The sequence below is a fragment of the Triticum dicoccoides genome, chromosome 1A (assembly GCF_002162155.2).
Source record: "Triticum dicoccoides isolate Atlit2015 ecotype Zavitan chromosome 1A, WEW_v2.0, whole genome shotgun sequence".
Taxonomy (NCBI): Eukaryota; Viridiplantae; Streptophyta; class Magnoliopsida; order Poales; family Poaceae; genus Triticum; species Triticum dicoccoides.
The window spans coordinates 499571159-499591123 of NC_041380.1; the positions used below are offsets into that span (position 1 = coordinate 499571159).

The 19965-nt window shown below is 47.9% G+C and overlaps 3 protein-coding genes across 4 annotated transcripts; 1 reads left to right on the forward strand and 2 right to left on the reverse strand.

Moving 5' to 3' along the window:
* Window positions 1–4903: 4903 nt before the first annotated feature.
* Window positions 4904–7318, reverse strand: LOC119308225 (protein IQ-DOMAIN 1-like). Its single transcript, XM_037584371.1, has 6 exons — window positions 7221–7318; window positions 6968–7075; window positions 6561–6875; window positions 6281–6484; window positions 5992–6111; window positions 4904–5909 (listed from the first exon to the last, which is right to left on the reverse strand). Exons 2-6 carry the CDS (start codon window positions 7052–7054, stop codon window positions 5073–5075), a joined length of 1563 nt encoding a protein of 520 aa, XP_037440268.1. The 5' UTR covers window positions 7055–7075; window positions 7221–7318; the 3' UTR covers window positions 4904–5072.
* A 268-nt stretch (window positions 7319–7586) lies between these two features.
* On the forward strand, window positions 7587–10860 carry LOC119282795. The gene is made up of 4 exons (XM_037562881.1): window positions 7587–7744; window positions 7842–8145; window positions 8263–9816; window positions 10015–10860. Exons 2-4 carry the CDS (start codon window positions 7878–7880, stop codon window positions 10476–10478), a joined length of 2286 nt encoding a protein of 761 aa, XP_037418778.1. The 5' UTR covers window positions 7587–7744; window positions 7842–7877; the 3' UTR covers window positions 10479–10860.
* A 1020-nt stretch (window positions 10861–11880) lies between these two features.
* LOC119282806 (bifunctional purine biosynthesis protein PurH-like) lies at window positions 11881–16815 on the reverse strand. 2 transcript variants are annotated; one of them, XM_037562884.1, is made up of 12 exons: window positions 16552–16815; window positions 16203–16457; window positions 15643–15718; window positions 15221–15317; window positions 14698–14800; window positions 14463–14593; window positions 14056–14233; window positions 13801–13958; window positions 13337–13546; window positions 12837–13184; window positions 12505–12631; window positions 11881–12422 (listed from the first exon to the last, which is right to left on the reverse strand). In XM_037562884.1, exons 2-12 carry the CDS (start codon window positions 16405–16407, stop codon window positions 12271–12273), a joined length of 1785 nt encoding a protein of 594 aa, XP_037418781.1. In that variant the 5' UTR covers window positions 16408–16457; window positions 16552–16815; the 3' UTR covers window positions 11881–12270. The 2 variants fall into 2 exon arrangements, with proteins under 2 accessions (XP_037418781.1, XP_037418784.1); XM_037562887.1 differs by having other exon boundaries at window positions 12271–12422; window positions 16215–16457.
* Window positions 16816–19965: the final 3150 nt, after the last annotated feature.

Consider the following 19965-nt stretch of genomic DNA (forward strand, 5'->3'; position numbering starts at 1 on the left):
TATATTGGGCATCAAGATCTATAGAGATAGATCAAGACGCTTAATTGGACTTTCACAAAGCACATACCTTGATAAAGTTTTGAAGAAATTCAAAATGGATCAAGCAAAGAAAGGATTCTTGCCTGTGTTACAAGGTATGAAGTTGAGTCAGACTCAATGCCCGACCACTGCAGAAGATAGAGAGAAAATGAAAAATGTTCCCTATGCTTCAGCCATAGGCTCTATCATGTATGCCATGCTGTGTACCAGACCTGATGTGTGCCTTGCTATTAGTTTAGCAGGGAGGTACCAAAGTAATCCAGGAGTGGATCACTGGACAGCGGTCAAGAACATCCTGAAATACCTGAAAAAGACTAAGAATATGTTTCTCATTTATGGAGGTGACAAAGAACTCATCGTAAATGGTTACGTCGATGCAAGCTTTGACACTGATCCGGACAGTTCTAAATCGCAAACCGGATACGTGTTTACATTGAACGGTGGAGCTGACAGTTGGTGCAGTTCTAAACAAATTGTCGTGGCAGGATCTACGTGTGAAGCGGAGTACATAGCTGCTTCGGAAGCAGCAAATGAAGGAGTCTAGATGAAGGAGTTCATATCCGATCTAGGTGTCATACCTAGTGCATCGGGACCAATGAATTTTTTTTGTGACAATACTGGTGCAATTGCCTTGGCAAAGGAATCTAGATTTCACAAGAGAACCAAGCACATCAAGAGATGCTTCAATTCCATCCGGGATCAAGTACAGGTGGGAGACATAGAGATTTGCAAGATACATACGGATCTGAATGTTGCAGACCCATTGACTAAACCTCTTCCACGAGAAAAACATGATCAACACCAAGACTCCATGAGGTGTTAGAATCATTACTGTGTAATCTAGATTATTGACTCTAGTGCAAGTGGGAGACTGAAGGAAATATGCCCTAGAGGCAATAATAAAGTTATTATTTATTTCCTCATATCATGATAAATGTTTATTATTCATGCTAGAATTGTATTAACCGAAAACATAATACATGTGTGAATACATAAACAAACATAGTGTCACTAGTATGCCTCTACTTAACTAGCTCATTGATCAAAGATGGTTGAGTTTCCTAACCATAGACATGAGTTGTCATTTGATTAACGGTATCACATCATTAGGAGAATGATGTGATTGACTTGACCCATTCTGTTAGCTTAGCACTTGATCGTTTAGTTTACTGCTATTGCTTTCTTCATGACTTATACATGTTCCTATGACTATGAGATTATGCAACTCCCGAATACTGGAGGTACACTTAGTGTGCTACCAAACGTCACAACGTAACTGGGTGATCATAAAGGTGCTCTACAGGTGTCTCCGACGGTGTTCGTGGAGTTGGCATAGATCAAGAATAGGAATTGTCACTCCGATTGTCGGAGAGGTATCTCTGGGCCCTCTCGGTAATGCACATCACTATAAGCCTTGAAAGCAATGTGACTAATTAGTTAGTTGTAGGATGATGCATTACAGAACGAGTAAAGAGACTTGCCGGTAACGAGATTGAGCTAGGTATTGAAATACTAACGATCCAATCTTGAGCAAGTAACTTACCGATGACAAAGGGAACAACGTATGTTGTTATGTGGTTTGAACGATAAAGATCTTCGTAGAATATGTAGGAACCAATATGAGCATCCAGGTTCCACTATTGGTTATTGACCGAAGACAAGTCTCAGTCATGTCTACATAGTTCTCGAACCCGCAGGGTCCGCATGCTTAAAGTTCTGTGACGATCGGTATTATGAGTTTATATGTTTTGATGTACCGAAGGTAGTTCGGAGACCCAGATATGATCACGGACATGACGAGGATTCTCGAAATGGTCGAGACATAAAGATTGATATATTGGAAGCCTACATTTGGACATCGGAAGAGTTCCGGGTGAAATCGGGATTTTACTGGAGTGCCGGAGGGGTTACCGGAACCCCCCGGGGTTTAATGGGCCTTGTTGGGCCCTAGTGGAGAGAGAGAGGGGCCGGCCAGGGCAGGCCGCGCGCCCCCTCCCCCTATAGTCCGAATTGGACTAGGAAGGGGGGTGGTGCCCCCGTTTTCTTCTCCTTCTCCCCCTTCCTTTCCCCCTCCTACTAGGAGGAGGACTCGTCCTCCTGGCGTGCCCTACAGGGCCGGCCGGCCTTCCCCCCTTGCTCCTTTATATACGGGGGCATGGGGCACCCTATAACACACAAGTTGATCATTGATCTCTCCCAGCCGTGTGCGGTGCCCCCCTCCACCATAATCCACCTCGGCCATATCGTAGCGGTGCTTAGGCGAAGCCCTGCGTCGGTAGCTTCATCAACATCGTCACCACGCCGTCGTGCTGATGAAACTCTCCCTCGAGCTCTACTGGATCGTGAGTTCGCGGGACGTCACCGAGCTGAACGTGTGCTGAACGCGGAGGTGTCGTACGTTCGGTACTGAGGATCGGTCGATCGTGAAGACGTACGACTACATCAACCGCGTTGTCATAACGCTTTCGCTTAACGGTCTACGAGGGTATGTTGACAACACTCTCCCCTCTCGTTGCTATGCATCACCATGATCTTGCGTGTGCGTAGGAAAAAATTTGAATTACTACGTTCCCCAACAATCACAAGGTACTGCCGGTGGTCGCAGTCACCACAGTCACTACCTTGCCCATTCTAGCTCCTTGGGGTGCAAGCGGTGGACCGCCTGGATGTCCACCGGTCCTTGCAGGGCCGACAGGGGCCCAGCACCTCGACCAGGCGCGGGCGGCCCCCCTCCCACCGCGTCTGGCTCCTCTTCGTCGGGCGTGCACTGCTCCTCAACATCGGGCGAGCGAAGCTATTCGAGCCGCTACACCGCAGACTCTGACATCGAGCCAACGGCTTCAGAGCTCTCTGCTGTCCATCCGGAGCACGAGGAGGAGGATGCACGGGAGGAGGCGGAGTTTGAGGAGGTGCAAGCGAGACTGCGCGCCTAGCGGAGGGAGGCTGGTCGCGACGAATACCTGCCACCCGACCAAGTGGTCTTCGGGCTACCATCTCCGGCGTATGAGGCATCCTTGCTCACCACGCAGGCCAATGAGGCTCTGAGCGCACCCAAGCAGCAGCTCGGTGATGCCGTCATAGCTGCGTCCTGGTCCATGGCGCAGGTAGATGCCGTCCGCCATCGGGCTACAGAAGCAGAGCGCGCAGCCAGGGAGCGAGCAAGAGCAGCATATGCCGGTGCATCGACGTCTGCCGCTCAACAGGGCAACAACAAGAACCCAATTGTCCTCTCATCCGACGACGATGAGTAGAAGAAGCACCTGCATTTCGATATTATCTACCCATGCATTCTATTTTCAGTTTAGCTTGTTCACTACTATTCTGTCAGGTTTCAGTTCGTGCTCCGTCAGTTTAGCATCTTTGTATCAAATTTTAGTCCATGTTCGTAACAATGTATCCATGTTTGTAGTCAAGAACTATGTTGTGATGAACAATGTCTGAACTTTATTGCACTGCAAAATCCCAGATCTTTTCAAAATGACAGCAATGCCAACATCAACTACTAAAAACAAAAGTGAAGAAATACTACGGAGTTGTCTTAACATCACTAGTAATCCACCACTTCTACTTGCTAACAATAACAGCAAACATAATGGCAAACATGCCAAGATACAAAAGACCACCAAATGTTATGATCCTATCTCTAAACAACAGCCTTTCCTTGTGGATCCTTCCATTTGCCCTCTTTTCAAGCTTGTTCTTTTCCATTTCTCTCTCACAAGCTTTAATTCTGCTCTCCGGGTTTATGTTCTTCGAAGACAGATCCATAATCACTGTCTTTGCCCTGTCTTCCCACCTTTTGTCAACCCACTTAACATAGTCGCAAGCAAGAGGGCCCTGCAAAATTCATACGCACACATTTTTACATGTAACCAAATTCTGAAACATATAACAAAGCCAACTAATCTAATTCTGAAACTGACTGCGACAACACTTACCTCGTACGCACAACCTAAGAACCGCCTACAAGCGTCCTCTACATCGGTGCAAACACGACGAACTGGGGCAATCAGATGAATACAAAGAACCCCCTTCTCAATGCCACAATACTCAAGATCGTGCTCATCCTACCAAAACTCAAACCCTAAATTGTCAATCACTTGTACATCCCACCGAACAAATGATCAAACGAGTGATAACAAGTTTCAACTATTAAAACATGATCAAACGAGTGATAACAAGTTTCAAATACTAAAACTTAAACCCTGAAACATAAATCATGAACCCTAAACTCCAAATATGAAACCTTAAGCCCTAAACCCTAAACAAATGGGTCTCGGTAAAATTTGGTAATTACTTAGTCGACGTGGCACGTTGGAGTTGTAGTCGTGCTACCTTCTCGTTACTCAAGATCACACGCATGAGGTTTTGCACACTCAACTGCTAAATTTGATAGTGTGTTTTTTTATGTGTAAAGTCTTAAGAGTAGTGTTTATTGTGTCCAAAAACCCTAATTATTGTACTCTCTCCGATTCAAATTAACTGACGGAACTTTAGTACTATGTAGGCCCGTTAGGATATGATGCCTAGTAAAGATTCACATCCAAATCCAAAACATGTTTCAACCTGTCGAGTGTGTAATCTATAGGTTCATGCCACCTCAAAACATGTTTCAACGTTGCACTTTTGTTGGTACAATGAAACATTACAATAACTATCCATTGAGAGAAAATATGGCGAAATATAGTAGTAGTATAATAATATGCTTCGATTAATCAAGAAAACTCGGCACCAACGTCTAATGCGGACAGCGGATCCATGCACGTTTGGTACAAAATCCACTCACGAGCTTGCATTTAAAATCATCATCTAAAAAATCATGCATTTTAAATAATACATTCACAAAGGTGGAAAGAGTCTTTAGACCAGCGTTAGCCAACTCAAGAAGATAAATTTGTACCGCGCTAATTTACAAATTCAAAAACAAAAATGACCAAAAATGCTAGATTACAAATTCGAAACTAGGCAACAAAAATAAGAAAACCTCATACAGTTATCGTGCTGCCACTGTGGATATACGCAAGCCCAGCGAGCTAGAGCCTGGGGCTGGGAGGCCGCTTCGTCCTGATCTCCGGCTTTGCCTTGCCCGGCGTGCTCGGCGTCCTTGGCGTCCTCGGCGACGACACCCCTTGTTTCTCCGGGAACTCCGGCGACGGGCGCCTCTTCATCGACGGCGAGGACACGAGAGGCGCCCTTTCGGGGAGCTCGGCCTTGTCAGCCGCCGCGGGGCTCGCGCACCGGGCCTTGGCCTTCACGGACTTGGTCGCCTGCATGTAGCTGGGCGTCACCGGCGCGTCGCCCGTCTCGCCTGCGTCCACCTCTCTCGTTCCCAGGCTCAGCTTCCTCGGCTGCTCCCCCGACCGCAAGCTCGTCGTCCGCCGCAGCGAGGCCTCCTTCTCGTCGCCACCGCCGCCACTGCTTGCCCCCACGTGCTCCTGGCTGCTCCGCGGGCGTTCCGATAGCGTGCTTCCCGACTTGTTGAACGGGCTACCCCTCGGGCTCGGAGCCCGCCGGGGCGACGCGATCGTCTTTCCCGGCACCGAGGGTGACCGCGGCTGCGTCGGGGTCGACGGCGACGACCGGCCGGCCGGCCGAGCGGACCTGCCCGTCGGCGTGGTGGGAATATGAACCGAGATGGACACCCTCGGGCTGGCGGCCCGGCCGACGCTCTTGGCCGGAGCAGCGCGGTCCTTGACGTCCGGCGGCGCGGTCTGGCTCTCCCACGGCCTGGACGCCGCCAGACAGCGCTCCGCCCAGCTCCAGCCCCAGTTGGGGCAGCCGGGGTCCATGAACGTCGGAGGGTGCGACAGCGTGGGTGTCACTCTCCCTCTCCCAGAGGAAGATGAAGAAGAGGGGCTCTTGTTCCTCCACTGCGCCAGACAGAGTGAGTTCAGCAGAGGACATGAACACGTCGAGCGACAGTGCCATCCACAACGTAGACCCGATGGCTACCTGGTGAGAGAAGGCGTATGACAGGGCCTTCTGCCGCCTCGACGCAGCCTCCTGCTTCGTCGAGAGCGTGGCCTCGATCTGCTCCTTGGACTGGTGAGTGTGATCCCAGACTTCACCAGTCTGCGCTCAATAATGTCAGCAGCACACCGGTCAGGTTCAGCTAGCATACCGGAGAATTTTCAGACATCGATCGATCGATCGGCAAGTCGTGATCGTCGTACCATATGAACAAGAATCGTTACGAACTAGTACGATAGATGATCGGAGCAGATGAGATGATGCTTCGCACCTTGGTTTTGTCAGGCCCTTGCTTGGGCTGGACCTGACTCTTGAGAGCCTTGTCCTTGTTGACCCTCCTGGCGTATATCTGGGTCTGAACCCTCGTCATCATCTGCATGCTGTACAGCGCATCCTCCGTCTGGCGCTTCACGGCGACCCCCTCCAGCAGCGACATCAGCCGAGCCTGTGCTCTCGCCTTGTACCCCTTCCTTACCTGAACGTGAATAAAATGTTTCCAAGTTTTCAACATGTTAGACATATGCTAGATCGAAATGTGATCATGCAATTACCAGGTAGCCCCTGCAAGCCGTCTGAATCCTGACGGCGGCAAGCTCCTCCCTTGACCGCGCGGGCGCTCTTGGCGTGACGACGGCCGTAGCCTCTGCCGGCTGCTGCGCCACCGGTGCGGCGAGCGCTGCGACTTGGAACCCACCATTGTTCTGCTCGCTCGTCGTTCCGGTGGATTTGGCCTCCGCAGCATCCTGCTGATCGGGCTGCGGAGGAGGCTGCTGATGCGCCGCGGAGGAAGAAGAAGTGGACGTGCTGGACTTGCCGAACTGCCATAGCTTCTTGAAGCTCGATTTGCTCGTCGGTCTCTCGGCCGGCTTCTTGGATCGAGAACATCGATCGATGCGGATCGGTCATTTGCGTCGACTGGAATTCGATGAAGACGGGAGAATTGCACGGTTTCAGTTACCTGCTTGTCTTCCTTCTCGTCGCGATCAGGTTCCGACGGGCTCAGGATCCTGTGCACGGCGTCGAACCACCTCACCTTCTTCCCCATTGCCCCCTCTGCGTTCTTCACCTATCGATGAGATGACAAGATGCAAAAATCATCAAGAACAAGTGGAAATCGAATGATGTTTACGGCAGCAAAGCTAGCATCATTCCAATCTACATTGCCACAGATCAAGCAAAACAAAAATGTCAACACAAGAGAAAGAGATCACCTTCTTCTGTCTTCTGCCGGCTCGCCTTCTATGCCGTCGATAGCGCCGGAGTCGGACACGTCCGCCTGCAACCTCGTCAACGACGGCGAACCGCCTTGACGCACGTCCACTCCCCGTCAGGCCGTCGCGGACCCACTGGCTGGCTGGCGTCTGTTCCTGTCCCTACATTTCAGTCCCACCGCGCCTCACACTCCGCCGTGATAAACGCGCACACGCCCCACGGCCCAGTTAAACAAAACCAGCCCACGAACCAACCTCACGGCCCACCCCTCGGCAGGCCCGTTAGTCCAGCCCATATAGCCCGGCCTTTCGGCCACTTCCCACCCCGTCTCCTCCTCCCAATCGGTCCCTACCCGAGCTCGCCGATATCACCACCCAAATCGCCCGCGCGCGCGCAGCCTCAGAGGCCGAAGCCACCCGGAGGCCAAACCCTAGAGCCTCCGTCTCCGCCCGCCCGGCCGACGCGCAGGAGCTCGCGCTCGCTCCCTCCCCCGGCCCCCCGCTCCCGCCGGCCGGTGCCTGAGGTACCTCGCCCTCCCCTCCCGCGGCGGCGAGATCGATTGGGGATTTCGAGGCTTTAATTAATGTGCGCCAACTGACATCTCCGCCCCAATTCCACAGATTCGAGTAGGTGGCGCCGGCGGTTGGTTCGCCGCGATGATCTGGCTTTCGGGGGTGGAGGGAGGGGTGAACCCGGAGGGGCGGGACGAGCTGCCGCCGGTGGATGCCGCCACGGACGGGGAGGCGATGGCGCAGGGGAGTTTCGGCGAGGCAGATTTTGACGCCATGATGGCGGAATCTGGTGGGTTGCAGGGCGAGGAGGAGGAGGAGGAGGAGGGGAGTAGCCTGGCGCAGACACAGAATATTGCCGCCGACACGGCGGAGATTTCTGATCCTGCCGTACCTCCACACGATGCTGAAGCCGGTAAGCATACTCTGACACCAGACTCTGGTTAGCTTGATCTACTGCGTGTTGGTTCCGCGCCCTTCATCCTTCGACTTGTATGTCATCACTGACTAATCAGTTTTTGTGATCTTGCAGGATCGAACGAAGATGGTCAGCGTGTTAGATACCGTCTTCCTCCCCTTGATAAAGATGGGTTTCGAGTTTCTGATCTTGTCTGGGCTAAATTGCAAGGTCGTCCCTGGTGGCCTGGTGCAATTTTCGATCCTTCGGATGCATCTGAGCTGGCATTGAAGCATCAGAAAGAGGGCCACCATCTGGTAGCATTTTTTGGTGACGGCTCTTTTGCGTGGTGTCTGGAATCCCAGTTGAAGCCTTTCATGGACAACTGTCTAGAGATGGAGAAACAAGGCAATTCTGATGCCTTCACCAATGCAGTTAATTATGCGCTTCAAGAACTCTCAACGCGGATATTGACGGCCGCGAGTTGCTCTTGTCTCCCAGAATACCTCTCTGAGAATGGCATGTGTTATCTGCGTGGGAATTCTGGGCTCAAGGCTGGAGTTGCTTGCTCTAAGGTTAGCCAGGCTGAGATATTGCAATATTTCAGTCCAGAACACCTTCTTCATTATATGAAGTCGCTGGCTCTGTCCCCTTGCCAAGGAGGTGTTCTGCAGGATTTAGTGATTGCTTGCTCTCAACTTATGTCTTTCTATCGGTCTAAGGGATACGGTGAAATTGCATCATTTCAATCTGGCAGTGCATGGGCAGAGGATAGCATCGACACAACTGTTACCAATGAAGTGCAGCCTAGTGTGAAGCCCAAAAGAGGTAGGGGAAGACCTCGTAAGCGAAAGCCTGACGATGACATAGAGTTGACAGAGGGAAGGCCCATTGTGAAGCCTCAGAATGAACCGATAGTTCATAACAACATTGGTGAAACAGAGTGTGGTGAAGTTGACATCTCTGTGAAGAAGCCGGCAAAAAGAAGGCGTGTGCAGAGGCGCCATGGTGTGGACACCAAGGACTTATTATCTGGGATGGCAGCTTCTACTGAAATGAGCATGATTGGAAAAACTGAAGGGGACAGGAGTGAAGAGTGGAAATTTTTGCCTTGCCCTAAGGAAGAAACAACGGACCATATGCAGGACGCCTACTGGTCTGGACTGAGTTTACATACTGTCTCGACTCATAGCCTCAAAGGGGCAAGTGGCAAAACAAGGCCGATACGTAGGCGGAGACAGACGCGACGAACATGTGCACCTTCATCAGATCGTTCTTCCCCTGTATGTGATATGCAGCCTGAAACGTTGGGTGTTAACAGAAAGGTAGAAGTGATAAAAAGATCAATTATCCACGTTGACGAGAAGATGGTCCACGATGTAAACCCCACTGCACTTGTTTTGTGCTTTGGCAAGTCAATTGCTCTTCCTTCAGAAATGGATTTTATTAGGATGTTCAGTCGCTATGGACCACTAAAAGAAACCGAGACTGAAGTGCACAAGAACACAAATACTGCTAAAGTTGTCTTCAGGAAACGTGTCGATGCTGAAAGGGCTTTCAGTGTTGCTGGCAACTTTGGCTCTTTTGGACCTTCACTTCGAAGTTTTCGTCTTGCGAATATGCCATTTTCTCTAAGAACGACTGAATTGAATTATCCCAAGTTACGCCCTGAAGGCATGGAGACTCCTGGTGAACATTTCTTTCTCTTAAATTTGTACTCCCTCCGTTCGGAATTACTTGTCTCGGAAATGGATGTATCTAGAACTAAAATACGTCTAGATACATTCATTTCTGCGACAAGTAATTCCGAACGGAAGGAGTAAAATCCAGTGAGCTAAATATGCTTAGTTGCTTACAGTACCTTTTGTATGTGTTTTCTTATTATAGCTTGTAGGGTGTCTGGAGTTGCACTGGATTCTGCGCAAATTGACATCGTCGACAAAGCTGACAAAGGTGAAACTGTAAGGAATCCATCAGTTGAACACACTGAGATGGTCAAGCTTGCAGGACAAGATGAAGGCAATACCGAGCGTGCTTTACATGCCGGAGGCAGAAATGAAGAGTCACCTGATGTTCTCTCAGATACCATGCAAACTGGAATTGTAGATGACACCCTAAAACACAAACTTGTGTGTGTACATGGTGTTGTCAAGGCCTCGGAAGATACCATGGAAGTTGATAATACGGATGAGTCTCGAGAAGAAACTAGCATGCCTAAGGACCTGAGAGCTCAAGCTTTTACTCGATATGTACCAAAACAGTCTGTGGGGGATGAGTACACGCTCCAGGGAATCGAGGGGTCAACAGTTGAAATGCCTGTTGGGGAGGCTAGAAAATTTAGCTGCTGCTGAACCATTAGCTGAGGAAACCGCGGAAGGTGCGATTGCAGCCAAACCAGCGGATTATAGGAAACTAAAGAAGCTGACAAGACTCTGGGCGGCGGCCCAACTGTTGCATTTGATGGACAAGTGGGTACCGAACCAGCTTATATTGAACTGTGTTGACATTCATGTCGTCTAGTCAATGTCAATGTGTTCTCTCATCTGTATGATGCGTTCTGTATAGAGAATAGTGGTAGACTCTTATAGTACCATACTGTCATTTTTGTGGCAACAACAGCATTGACACCTTCGTGTTCATTTGTATAAATTTCATCTAGATCTAAGTGTCTAGCGTGCACAACTGATTACTCGAACATCATATGGAAACCATGATTTTAACTGATGTTTCTCTTGTCATTTGACTGCCATGTAGTGTTTACCCATCACCAAGATAGTGAAAAATGATCATGAATTTCTGCCTGGTGAGAGAATAGGAAATACAATATATATTGTTTGCTTCTGTTTGTTTATTGTTTAGAGGTATGAGTTGCATCTCAAACGGAGTGGACTCGGAATTCTCATCCGTCTATTCTAAATTCTTTGGGTGCAATTGTTCCTCCAATAGTAGTGAGAACACCATTGTGATCGGTTATTGGTAATAAAATTATATAATTGTTTTTAGGCGGGAAGAGATTAAGGAAAAAAACAGTAATAAAGGCATATCCAACTTTTGTAAGAAAAAAACCTTGGTGAAACCTCACTCTCTCGACCTCTCGGCACCATTGCCTCCTCCCCTTCCTCTCCCGGCCCTCTACCCACCCCTCCACCATGGTCGGATCCGGCAGCGAGTCCGACATTGACTGGACGGCGCTCGCCAGGGAGGGCTCGAGCTCGTCCGCGTCGGACGAGGAGTTCACGCTCAACATTGCCCTCCGCCGCTCGCAGATGGACAGGGGCAGGAGCTCCTCCTCGATGGCGTCGCCGGGGGCTCGGGTGGGCAGCTGCAGCTCCGTGCTGGCCCCGGTCAGGTGGCAGGGGCGCAGGGCGACCGGTATGGCGCCCAGGACCTGCTCCTCCAGGCCGGCGCTGGGTGCTCGTGGCCGCACCGCCGAGCCCGCTGCCGGAGTCCGAGAAGCTAACATAGCCAAATGGTCTAGACAAACAGCATGCGATACAACTCTTTGGGAGGCTGTCAGCATGCAAGTTGCACAAATTCAGCACCAGCGATGTGGACACTGCTCAAGTTGTAAACAAACAACAAGCAGGACATTGTACAGTTGCAAATGCACCTCAAGTAGATTGAGGTCTCATTCTGCTTCGCGGTGCTCCTCTCTGTAGAATGCTTCTATATTTCAACATATGCATCTGAATTCCAGAAGGACAAAAACGATCAAATCTTCTTTCTCCGGAAGCTACACTCAGGCAGCCTCATCTGACACCCTTTACCCATCCACAGAATTATCATATTTCTACAAACCAGCATCTGAAGGTCGCTGGTGATCACAAATCTTCAAGCAGAGATCACGTGCTGGCATCTGATAAGGTCAGAATGGCCTCACAAGTTTGATTCATGTCGAGGTCTGAATACAAACACAGTTTCTGCTTAGTTGGCCCTGGTTTTCTGACCTTAGTTATTGCCCACTCTCTGTTGGCTCAGCAATGTGATACAACATAGCAAAACGATTTCTCCCCTGTCATACAATTATTCCTAGTTGGACGCAAACCCACCTGCGTCCGCCTTATTGCGAAAAATATCCGCGAGTTTCCACGGCGGACGGACCGACAGTAGAGCGGCGATGACCTTCAGCACTCAAAGTTAGGCTTAGTGCCTGAAGTGGCGGACGCCGGTGAAGAGGAGGGAGACGCCATACTTGTTGCAGCAGTCGACGGCGTCCTTGTCCCTCATGCTGCCACCGGGCTGCGCAATCGTTCCGATGCCGTTCTCGCACGCCTCCTCCACGGCGTCCTTCCAGGCTGCAGTTTCACTCACACAAGTCAGTTTACCAGCCTGTAAGATCTCACTTGGTCGAATCGAATGGGGTTGTTTTGTTCTCACCGAATGGGAAGAAGGCGTCGCTGGCCAGAGCGGCTCCCTTGGCAGCTTCCCCTGCTTTCCTGAAGGCGATCCTCAGGCTGTCCACCCTGTTTGGCTGCCCGCTTCCCATGCCCAGCATGCAATTGTCCTGCACTCACAAGAGGATCAGTCAAGTCAATTCACTTAGCAAAACCATTCACCGAACCAAACTTGGCAGGTCAGTGATTTGTGAGTTGTGGAATACAAACACTGACAGCAGCAGGTGTATTTTTTTTGCTTGCGACAGTTGTGTTGCAAACTGAAATTTACTCAGCCCTATTTTTTCCTTGGCACACTGAGAAATGCAGACTAACCTTGGCAATCACAATGGCATTGCTCTTCACGTGCTTCACACAGAGCCAGGCAAACTTGGCATCCGAGAGCTCGCTGTCTGTCGGAGCTCTCTCAGAACCTGTCGTGAAGGTGATGTCTTCTGGGGCTAGATCGTCCGACTCTTGAGCTAGCCAACCACCACTGACCTGCCTGAGCGACAACATGTTTTTCCCACTTCTCTTCGCCTCAAGGATCCTCAGCGTCTTCGATTTCCTTTTGAGGACCTCGAGGCCCTTCTCTGTGTATCCTGGTGCCACCACGATCTCATAGAACATCCGTGTCTCGCCATCTGTAGGACTTCTAAACTCACGGATCTCCTTTGCAAGATCCTACACAAGGTAGATTTATTAGTTGCCCCTCTCGCAATTCACGACTAATTGGGAATTTTCAAATGAGCATGCAGGAACATATCATGGGCAGAGCAACACAACTACAAAAACGTTAGAGCTTGCGAAACATAAGATCAGAGTCTAGTGCATACCTCGTCAATTGTGGTGTTGAATGCAACGATTCCCCCAAATGCACTCACAGGATCTGCCTTTACAGCTAATCTATATGCCTCAAGAACATCCTGGCGGGATGCAACGCCACACGGATTGGTGTGCTTAACCACAACACAAGTAGGGTTCTCAAACTCTGACACACAATTCCATGCAGCATCAGCATCCAAGTAGTTGTTATAGGACATTTCCTGCAAAGAGCAAGGATGCCAGTTATGAAAACCCCTAAAGAAGCATCACTGAACTTTTCAACAGCATGAGTTCACAAGGAGCAGGAATATCCAGAAACAAGTTGTATGTGTACCGAACAAACTAAATACTAAATTTGAGAGACATGGAATTCGTGGCACCATCTCAGAAGAGATTGATCTTTGAATATTTTTGAATAATTTTTGGGCCACTTACTTGGAGCACGAACTGGAAAATAAATGCATGATGTCCTAACCTTTCCATGGTGCTGAACTGCTGTTGCAATACCACCGGCATTAACTAGAGAAAGACTCCTGTCACCGTAAAATGCTGCCTTTTGATGAGGATTTTCACCATACCGAAGTGTAGACTTCATCGAGAGGGGAACAGTAAAACTTGGGGGAAATGTATCTCCTACATACATACGACCATGACAATGTGATATACAATAAAAATAGCAGATGAAACTATCAGATAGGTATTGGACCATTCACCAAAAGAATGATCATACCACTGTTCGTTTGCTTCCACAACCACTCTGAGACAGCTGAATCGTAAGAAGCAACATGCTGGAAAGCTTTCCATGCTAGCATCTTGCGGAACTGCGGGTCCGCTTGCTTTTCTTGTAGATATTTCAATAGAGCAGGGTAATCATGATGATCCACAACAACAAGAACATCCTTATGATTCTGTCAGGTTAACAAAGATATCAATATTAAGCCGTGCATCAGTTGTACAGAACTATTACATTGACCCCACGAGTATAAATGAACATAAAACAGTTTTTCAATAAACAGCAAGCAGACACTACCTCCGTCCCAAATTATAAGACGTTTTAAGGCTATTTTAGCCTACCAAAACATCTTATAACTTCAACCAACCTCTAAGTATGTACTTTCAAATGATAAACACAGTTACCTTCGCTGCAGCCCGGATCAATGTAGGCCCACCAATATCAATATTTTCAATGCCATCCTCAAAAGAAATTGCACCAGAGGTGACCTTATCATAGAATGGATACAAATTCACTACAACCACATCAAATGTCCCTGTGCCCAAACAAATGTCCTAGTTAAATGACAATGTAAGACAAGATTTTTCTTTAATGGCATGAACGGCCAACTAATATAAGATTAAAAAAATGGACTCTCACCGATGCCATGCTCATTCAATGCTTTAAGATGATGCTCCTGGTCTCTTCGTGCAAGAATACCACCATGTATACTGGGGTGCAATGTTTTTACCCTTCCATCAAGCTGCAATCACAAAACAGAAATGTAAATGGAGATGAAAAGAAAAATATATACTCAATATCCTCTAAATGACTAGCCAGAGGCAAAGCAGAAGGTAGGCTAAAGTGGGATGACAAGAGAAAAATAATTTGGTTGTATGTCGATTATTCAACAATTATTGTGAGGATTCAAGAGACTTCAAAGAGAAGAGATCTGGAAATAAAGAATGATGATTATATCAGACCCACATGCACCTTTTACACAAATGGACATCACACTTGCCAACTATATCAACTATAGCGTGCTACAGAAACATTTCATTAATGAAATTTTACAGCACTTGCAACAAATTTGATTCAGGAACTACTTTATTGACTATGGTAAATCATGCCTGGATAAAACCATTTCAAGAAAGCAGCAGCTAAACAATAAATTAAGCTATACCATTTCAGGAAAATGTGTAATCTGTTCAACTTTTGTAACATTCACTCCAGCTGCTTCCAGGCTTGACGCTGTACCGCCAGTGGAGATGATAGAAAACCTACAGGCGCAAAAAAATCTCCGTAAGACCCTACATAACTAGAACGGAGAAAAAAAATAGCATTGGTAAATCTAAGCTGGAGAATGCTTCTTCCTGTACAATATTAAGCTTCATAAATATTAACACTAACCCTCGCACCAACAGTCAGCCTATAAAAGCATGCAGCCAGGAGAGATTAACTTGCTAACAAGAAGGCTACTGTGAGCAATGCATAATTTGGGAAAGACAACATATATGATAAATCAGCACTGCCTGAAGTAGGCATTGATGTACGACATAATTCTCCATGGTGATGCATGGGGATCCCACAGCACGAAAGAGTTACCCCAAGCTCTGAAGACCGTTTCCAAGACTGGCCAAGTCTGTTTTATCCGACAGTGATATGAGTGCTTGCTTCACTCCTGTTGATGTAGGAACTTGTCATTAGTTCATTGCTTCAAGCATTTCTATATGTTATGCACGAGAAAAAGTTAAATGAAGAGAATATACGGCTCTTAGGACCCATGTTACTTGAATACTTAAACACATGAGTTCTAACAAGATTAATCGATTAGCACATAACAACAGATGATCTCCGGATAGAACTAAACAACCAATACAAAACGTTCTCAAGAATTAGACCAAGTGGCTGGTTGCAAGTACTCCCTCCGTCCCAGAACATAAGAGCGTTTTTTACACTAGTCTACTGTCATATCAAAACGCAGGCAGGAAGGAGAATCAAGTGATGGATTATTGGCATATATATTCATTCATCAGTTCAACAACCTATTTTACATTGAAACCGCTGGTAGGAGGAATAAGCTACTACGAATCTGATAAGTAGTAATATCCAATGTGACTATTCCAAATTCCTACTGATAATCATATCAAAGCCAATCCCATCACCTCCCTGCGCACCTGCGCGTGCTTCGTCATGGTCGGGGGTGGGGGCCCCAACCATGGTGGAGCTCAGCCGCGGCGCAACCCGGCTCATTGTATATTGACTCGTCGCGCGAGCCCAGAGCAGGCGACGGCTGTGGAGGCCGAGTGCTGGACGACGGGAGAGGGACGTGGCAGGTCCGCCGGCTACTGAGATGGCGGCGCAAACCATGCGCGCTGGTGGCTGTCGGCGCGGAAGGCGGGACAGGAGGACTGGGCGGCCTGGGGAGAAGGAGGCACGGTCAGTGATAACTGAAAACCGGATTCTTCTGCACTAAAAAACGGTAAACTGATATAGTCAACTAAAAAGACATACTTGGCCGGTCGCTGCCGAGCTGCTGTCGGGCCTCGGGGTCGGCTGGCGCCGCCGGCGGAGACGAGGGGAAGGAACGGACGAGGAGTGGGCAGCGGACGAGGAGGGTCAGCACCGACGGCGGCACGCTAGCGAGGCCTGGTGGTGCGGAGCGGAGGCGTCGCGGTGAGCCGGCGAGTAGGGGTCCCTCTGCCGGCCGTCGCTCAGCTGTGGCCCTAGCGCTGGCGGCGTGCGGGGGTGGCGGGCTGGCGGCGGGCGGTTCGGCTGTTGGTGGCCGGAGGCATCGCACAACAGGCCTTGGCCCACGACTATTAATGGGCCTACACCCTATACGCTAGTTTTCCTTAAATTTTCGGTAACTTTTTTTAAACAAGCGCTCATATATACACGTAAACACTCACCGCTATAAGCACGCACACGCACATCCTATCTCTATGAGCACCTTTGAGAGACTGGGCCCGCATATCATTTTGAAATTTTTGAAGTCGCCTTAGGCGCCTCATCGTCAACGGGAACGTCCCCTCTCACTGAAAGTGCATCGTCGAAAATCCTGAAATAAATCCAAGAATAGTGCAAATACCATGGCTTGAATCCCGATGGGCTAGGGATATCACTGTATCTCTAACCATCCAACCACATGTTGGTTCGCAAAATTTCAATAGCTGGAACTTTCTCTTAACACGGGGCAATTGTAGTTGCTCATATATGTGCACATGTTTCTAAAAAAACATACACGCTCTATGAATGCACATACACAGACCCTACCTCTAAGAGCACCTATACGGGACAATCGTAGATGCTTACATCCACGCACATGTTTAACAAGAATACGCACGTAAACTCATCCATATGAATGCACATACGCGATTCACTAGGAAATTGAGCCGACATCACATCGTAAGATTGATGAACTGGACTTTCAGCTGCCAATTGAAAACCTCATAATTACATTTAAGGACAAAGATGTCGGGATGGTAATTTCATACCATTTTATTGTTTTATTTCGTAGTCAAGCACGAGAGGCAATAATAAAGTAGGTCGTGAAATGAGTTCAATTGGTTAGGTTTCTTGTGGAACCAACTCACCAGGCTTTAAGTCCTAAACTTGGCACTAATGCTCGTATTTTTCTAGATTTATTTCAGTCTTTTCAGCGATGTTCGTTAAGTAAAAAAAGATGTTTTCGTCGACTATGAGATGCCTGCAATAACTTTGTCAATCTTAAGATGTGATGTGGGCTTAGTATTTTGGAAGTACTCATAAGAAAAGGGTGTGCACATATGCATATATGTGGGCATCTGCAATTGCGCTGTGTTAAAACAACAATATGGTAGCCTAAAAAAGCACTCCTCATCTAATTTATTAGATATACTTGGTGGGTCCTAACAATGTTTCAATATCTGGAAAAAATGCATGTTTCACAATTGTTTCAAAAAGATTTCGATGTTGGTTTCTTGGTAGCTTCATTCAAATTTGTTCAATTCTCTTGGGGGCATTTCAAAAAAGACATTTAATGGATTCTTTGCCACATTTTTGTGAAATGTTTTTTTTATTTTCATCAATATTCTATACTTAAAAATGTTTATATACATTTATGAAAATTCACACATATTTCAATCGTCGAGTCATACAAACAATTTCAAGAACTATTCACATATATTTCACACAATTTTTATGTACTTTAGTCATAATCAATTATAGTTTGCATACATGCACCCAGTATATCAAAAATTGGTAATATTTAATACAAATTTGAAAAGATTGAGTACGGATTTTTGTAAACAATGAAATGTCGGTACCTGTTTGAAATATTCTGAATTTGACCAGATATGATGGAAATAATTGAAAAATATCTACAAATGACCAAAATAATTGTTTGACTACTTAAATCGAATTTTTGTAACTTCTTTTGAAACAACAAAATGTCACTAATAAAAACATTAAAAATAGTCCATTTGAAACTTTGATATATGTCACTCGCAAAAAAAAATCTTTCATACTTGTCATTAGAAAGGCTGAGTTGTACCTTAGTGGCTTAGCCTCGTTTTGCATAGTCGATTCGAAGGCAAAAAATAGTGCATACAAAAGGCGTGTCACTGGCCCGACAGACAGGGCACAATTTTTGTTCTCCAAACCCTACAGCCTTGGAGTGTGCAGGCCGTTGCCATGGCGGCGGTCGTTTTTCACGATGGTCGCACGCCACAGCCCAAAAAGAGACCCGCATGCGCATCAGTGTTTGTGCCCGGACCAACATCACGAGGGGAGTAAATTGAAAAAAAACACCACGGCTGAGGACTCTAATTTAGAAAACCATCACCTTTTTGTTTAAACGTCGTCATTGTGCTGGCAGTTTTCATAAAAACATTGATCGCTCAGACAAACACTTGCTGTCTCTAAAGCTGATAGATAAGTCCCACTATAAACGATGATGTGGCAACCAAAACTAACAACGTTTGACTGGAGTTTGGTTGATTGACGAAATATACATGGGCTCGCATGCCATTATGATCACTCTCCTCTCATAAAAAAATGCATCTCCCTCCATCTGCATTTCTCTTATGCATTTCATCAAACAGTTTTTTTGCAGTACCCAACGAGCATCTCCGGGCATTATGGGCGCGTGGGGGCTACGCGTACGGGGAGGACGACCAAAGCCCCCTTCCAATCCCATAGGATTCTCCACCCCATTTCCCCTTTCATACAACGAGAATCGAGAATGCCAAGACCCTTCCCTCCCCCCACCCATTCCTTGGGTTTGCATATACATATGTGCTCATTTAACGTGTGGTACTTTTGGCGGCCATTGACGCCCTTCCCGGAGAAGCGCGAGTCCTTTGTCAAAGGAGCCATGAATCCCCTCGGGACGACACCCCCATCATAAACATGGGCAACTAAATTAGACATGGGTTAATCATCATAGTTTCTTACTTCCCTCGGAGGTAAACTTGCGGTGTAAAGGCTTCGCCTTAACCTTGACCCGTGCCTTTGGTGCCGAGGTTCGTCTAAATACGTCAAATAATATGAGAGCTGCTCAAATTCTTCGCCAAGAATTTGTCTAGCATAGCTCAAATGCTCGATACAAAGTCAAAAAATGGTGCTGGGCCATATGGCACTCTGCCTCTTTTATTTTAAGATTTTTTAAAACGCAGAAGGCCTGGAAGGCCCAATATAAACGCGGGCCGGCCGATCACACCGGCCGTGCCTTGCCAGGCCTTTTCACTGGCAGGCCGCGCCGCGCCGGCCCACAAGAAACAACTGTTTTCCATTTAGCCGCTCGCCCAACAACTCTGTTTCCCCCACCCATCATCCCCCGGCGGCCCTTTCGACCCCGAGCGCAGTGACGCACACGCTGCTGCTGGAGCACGCGACCAGCTCGCTAGGGCGCAGCGCACACTCCCTCCCCCTCCCCCGCCTCCTCCT

Excerpts from the sequence above, each read along its gene's own strand:
- LOC119308225 (XM_037584371.1), bottom strand. The coding sequence starts at position 7,054 with ATGGGGAAGAAGGTGAGGTGGTTCGACGCCGTGCACAGGATCCTGAGC. Across the intron at positions 6,112-6,280 it reads AAGGGCCTGACAAAACCAAG|ACTGGTGAAGTCTGGGATCA; the intron begins GTGCGAAGCATC and ends TATTGAGCGCAG. Across the intron at positions 5,910-5,991 it reads CATACGCCTTCTCTCACCAG|TGGAGGAACAAGAGCCCCTC; the intron begins GTAGCCATCGGG and ends TGTCTGGCGCAG.
- LOC119282795 (XM_037562881.1), top strand. The coding sequence starts at position 7,878 with ATGATCTGGCTTTCGGGGGTGGAGGGAGGGGTGAACCCGGAGGGGCGG. Across the intron at positions 8,146-8,262 it reads TCCACACGATGCTGAAGCCG|GATCGAACGAAGATGGTCAG; the intron begins GTAAGCATACTC and ends GTGATCTTGCAG. Across the intron at positions 9,817-10,014 it reads TGAAGGCATGGAGACTCCTG|CTTGTAGGGTGTCTGGAGTT; the intron begins GTGAACATTTCT and ends TTCTTATTATAG.
- LOC119282806 (XM_037562884.1), bottom strand. The coding sequence starts at position 16,407 with ATGGTTTGCGCCGCCATCTCAGTAGCCGGCGGACCTGCCACGTCCCTC. Across the intron at positions 15,318-15,642 it reads AACGGTCTTCAGAGCTTGGG|GTTTTCTATCATCTCCACTG; the intron begins GTAACTCTTTCG and ends TTGCGCCTGTAG. Across the intron at positions 14,234-14,462 it reads TGATCCGGGCTGCAGCGAAG|AATCATAAGGATGTTCTTGT; the intron begins GTAACTGTGTTT and ends TTAACCTGACAG.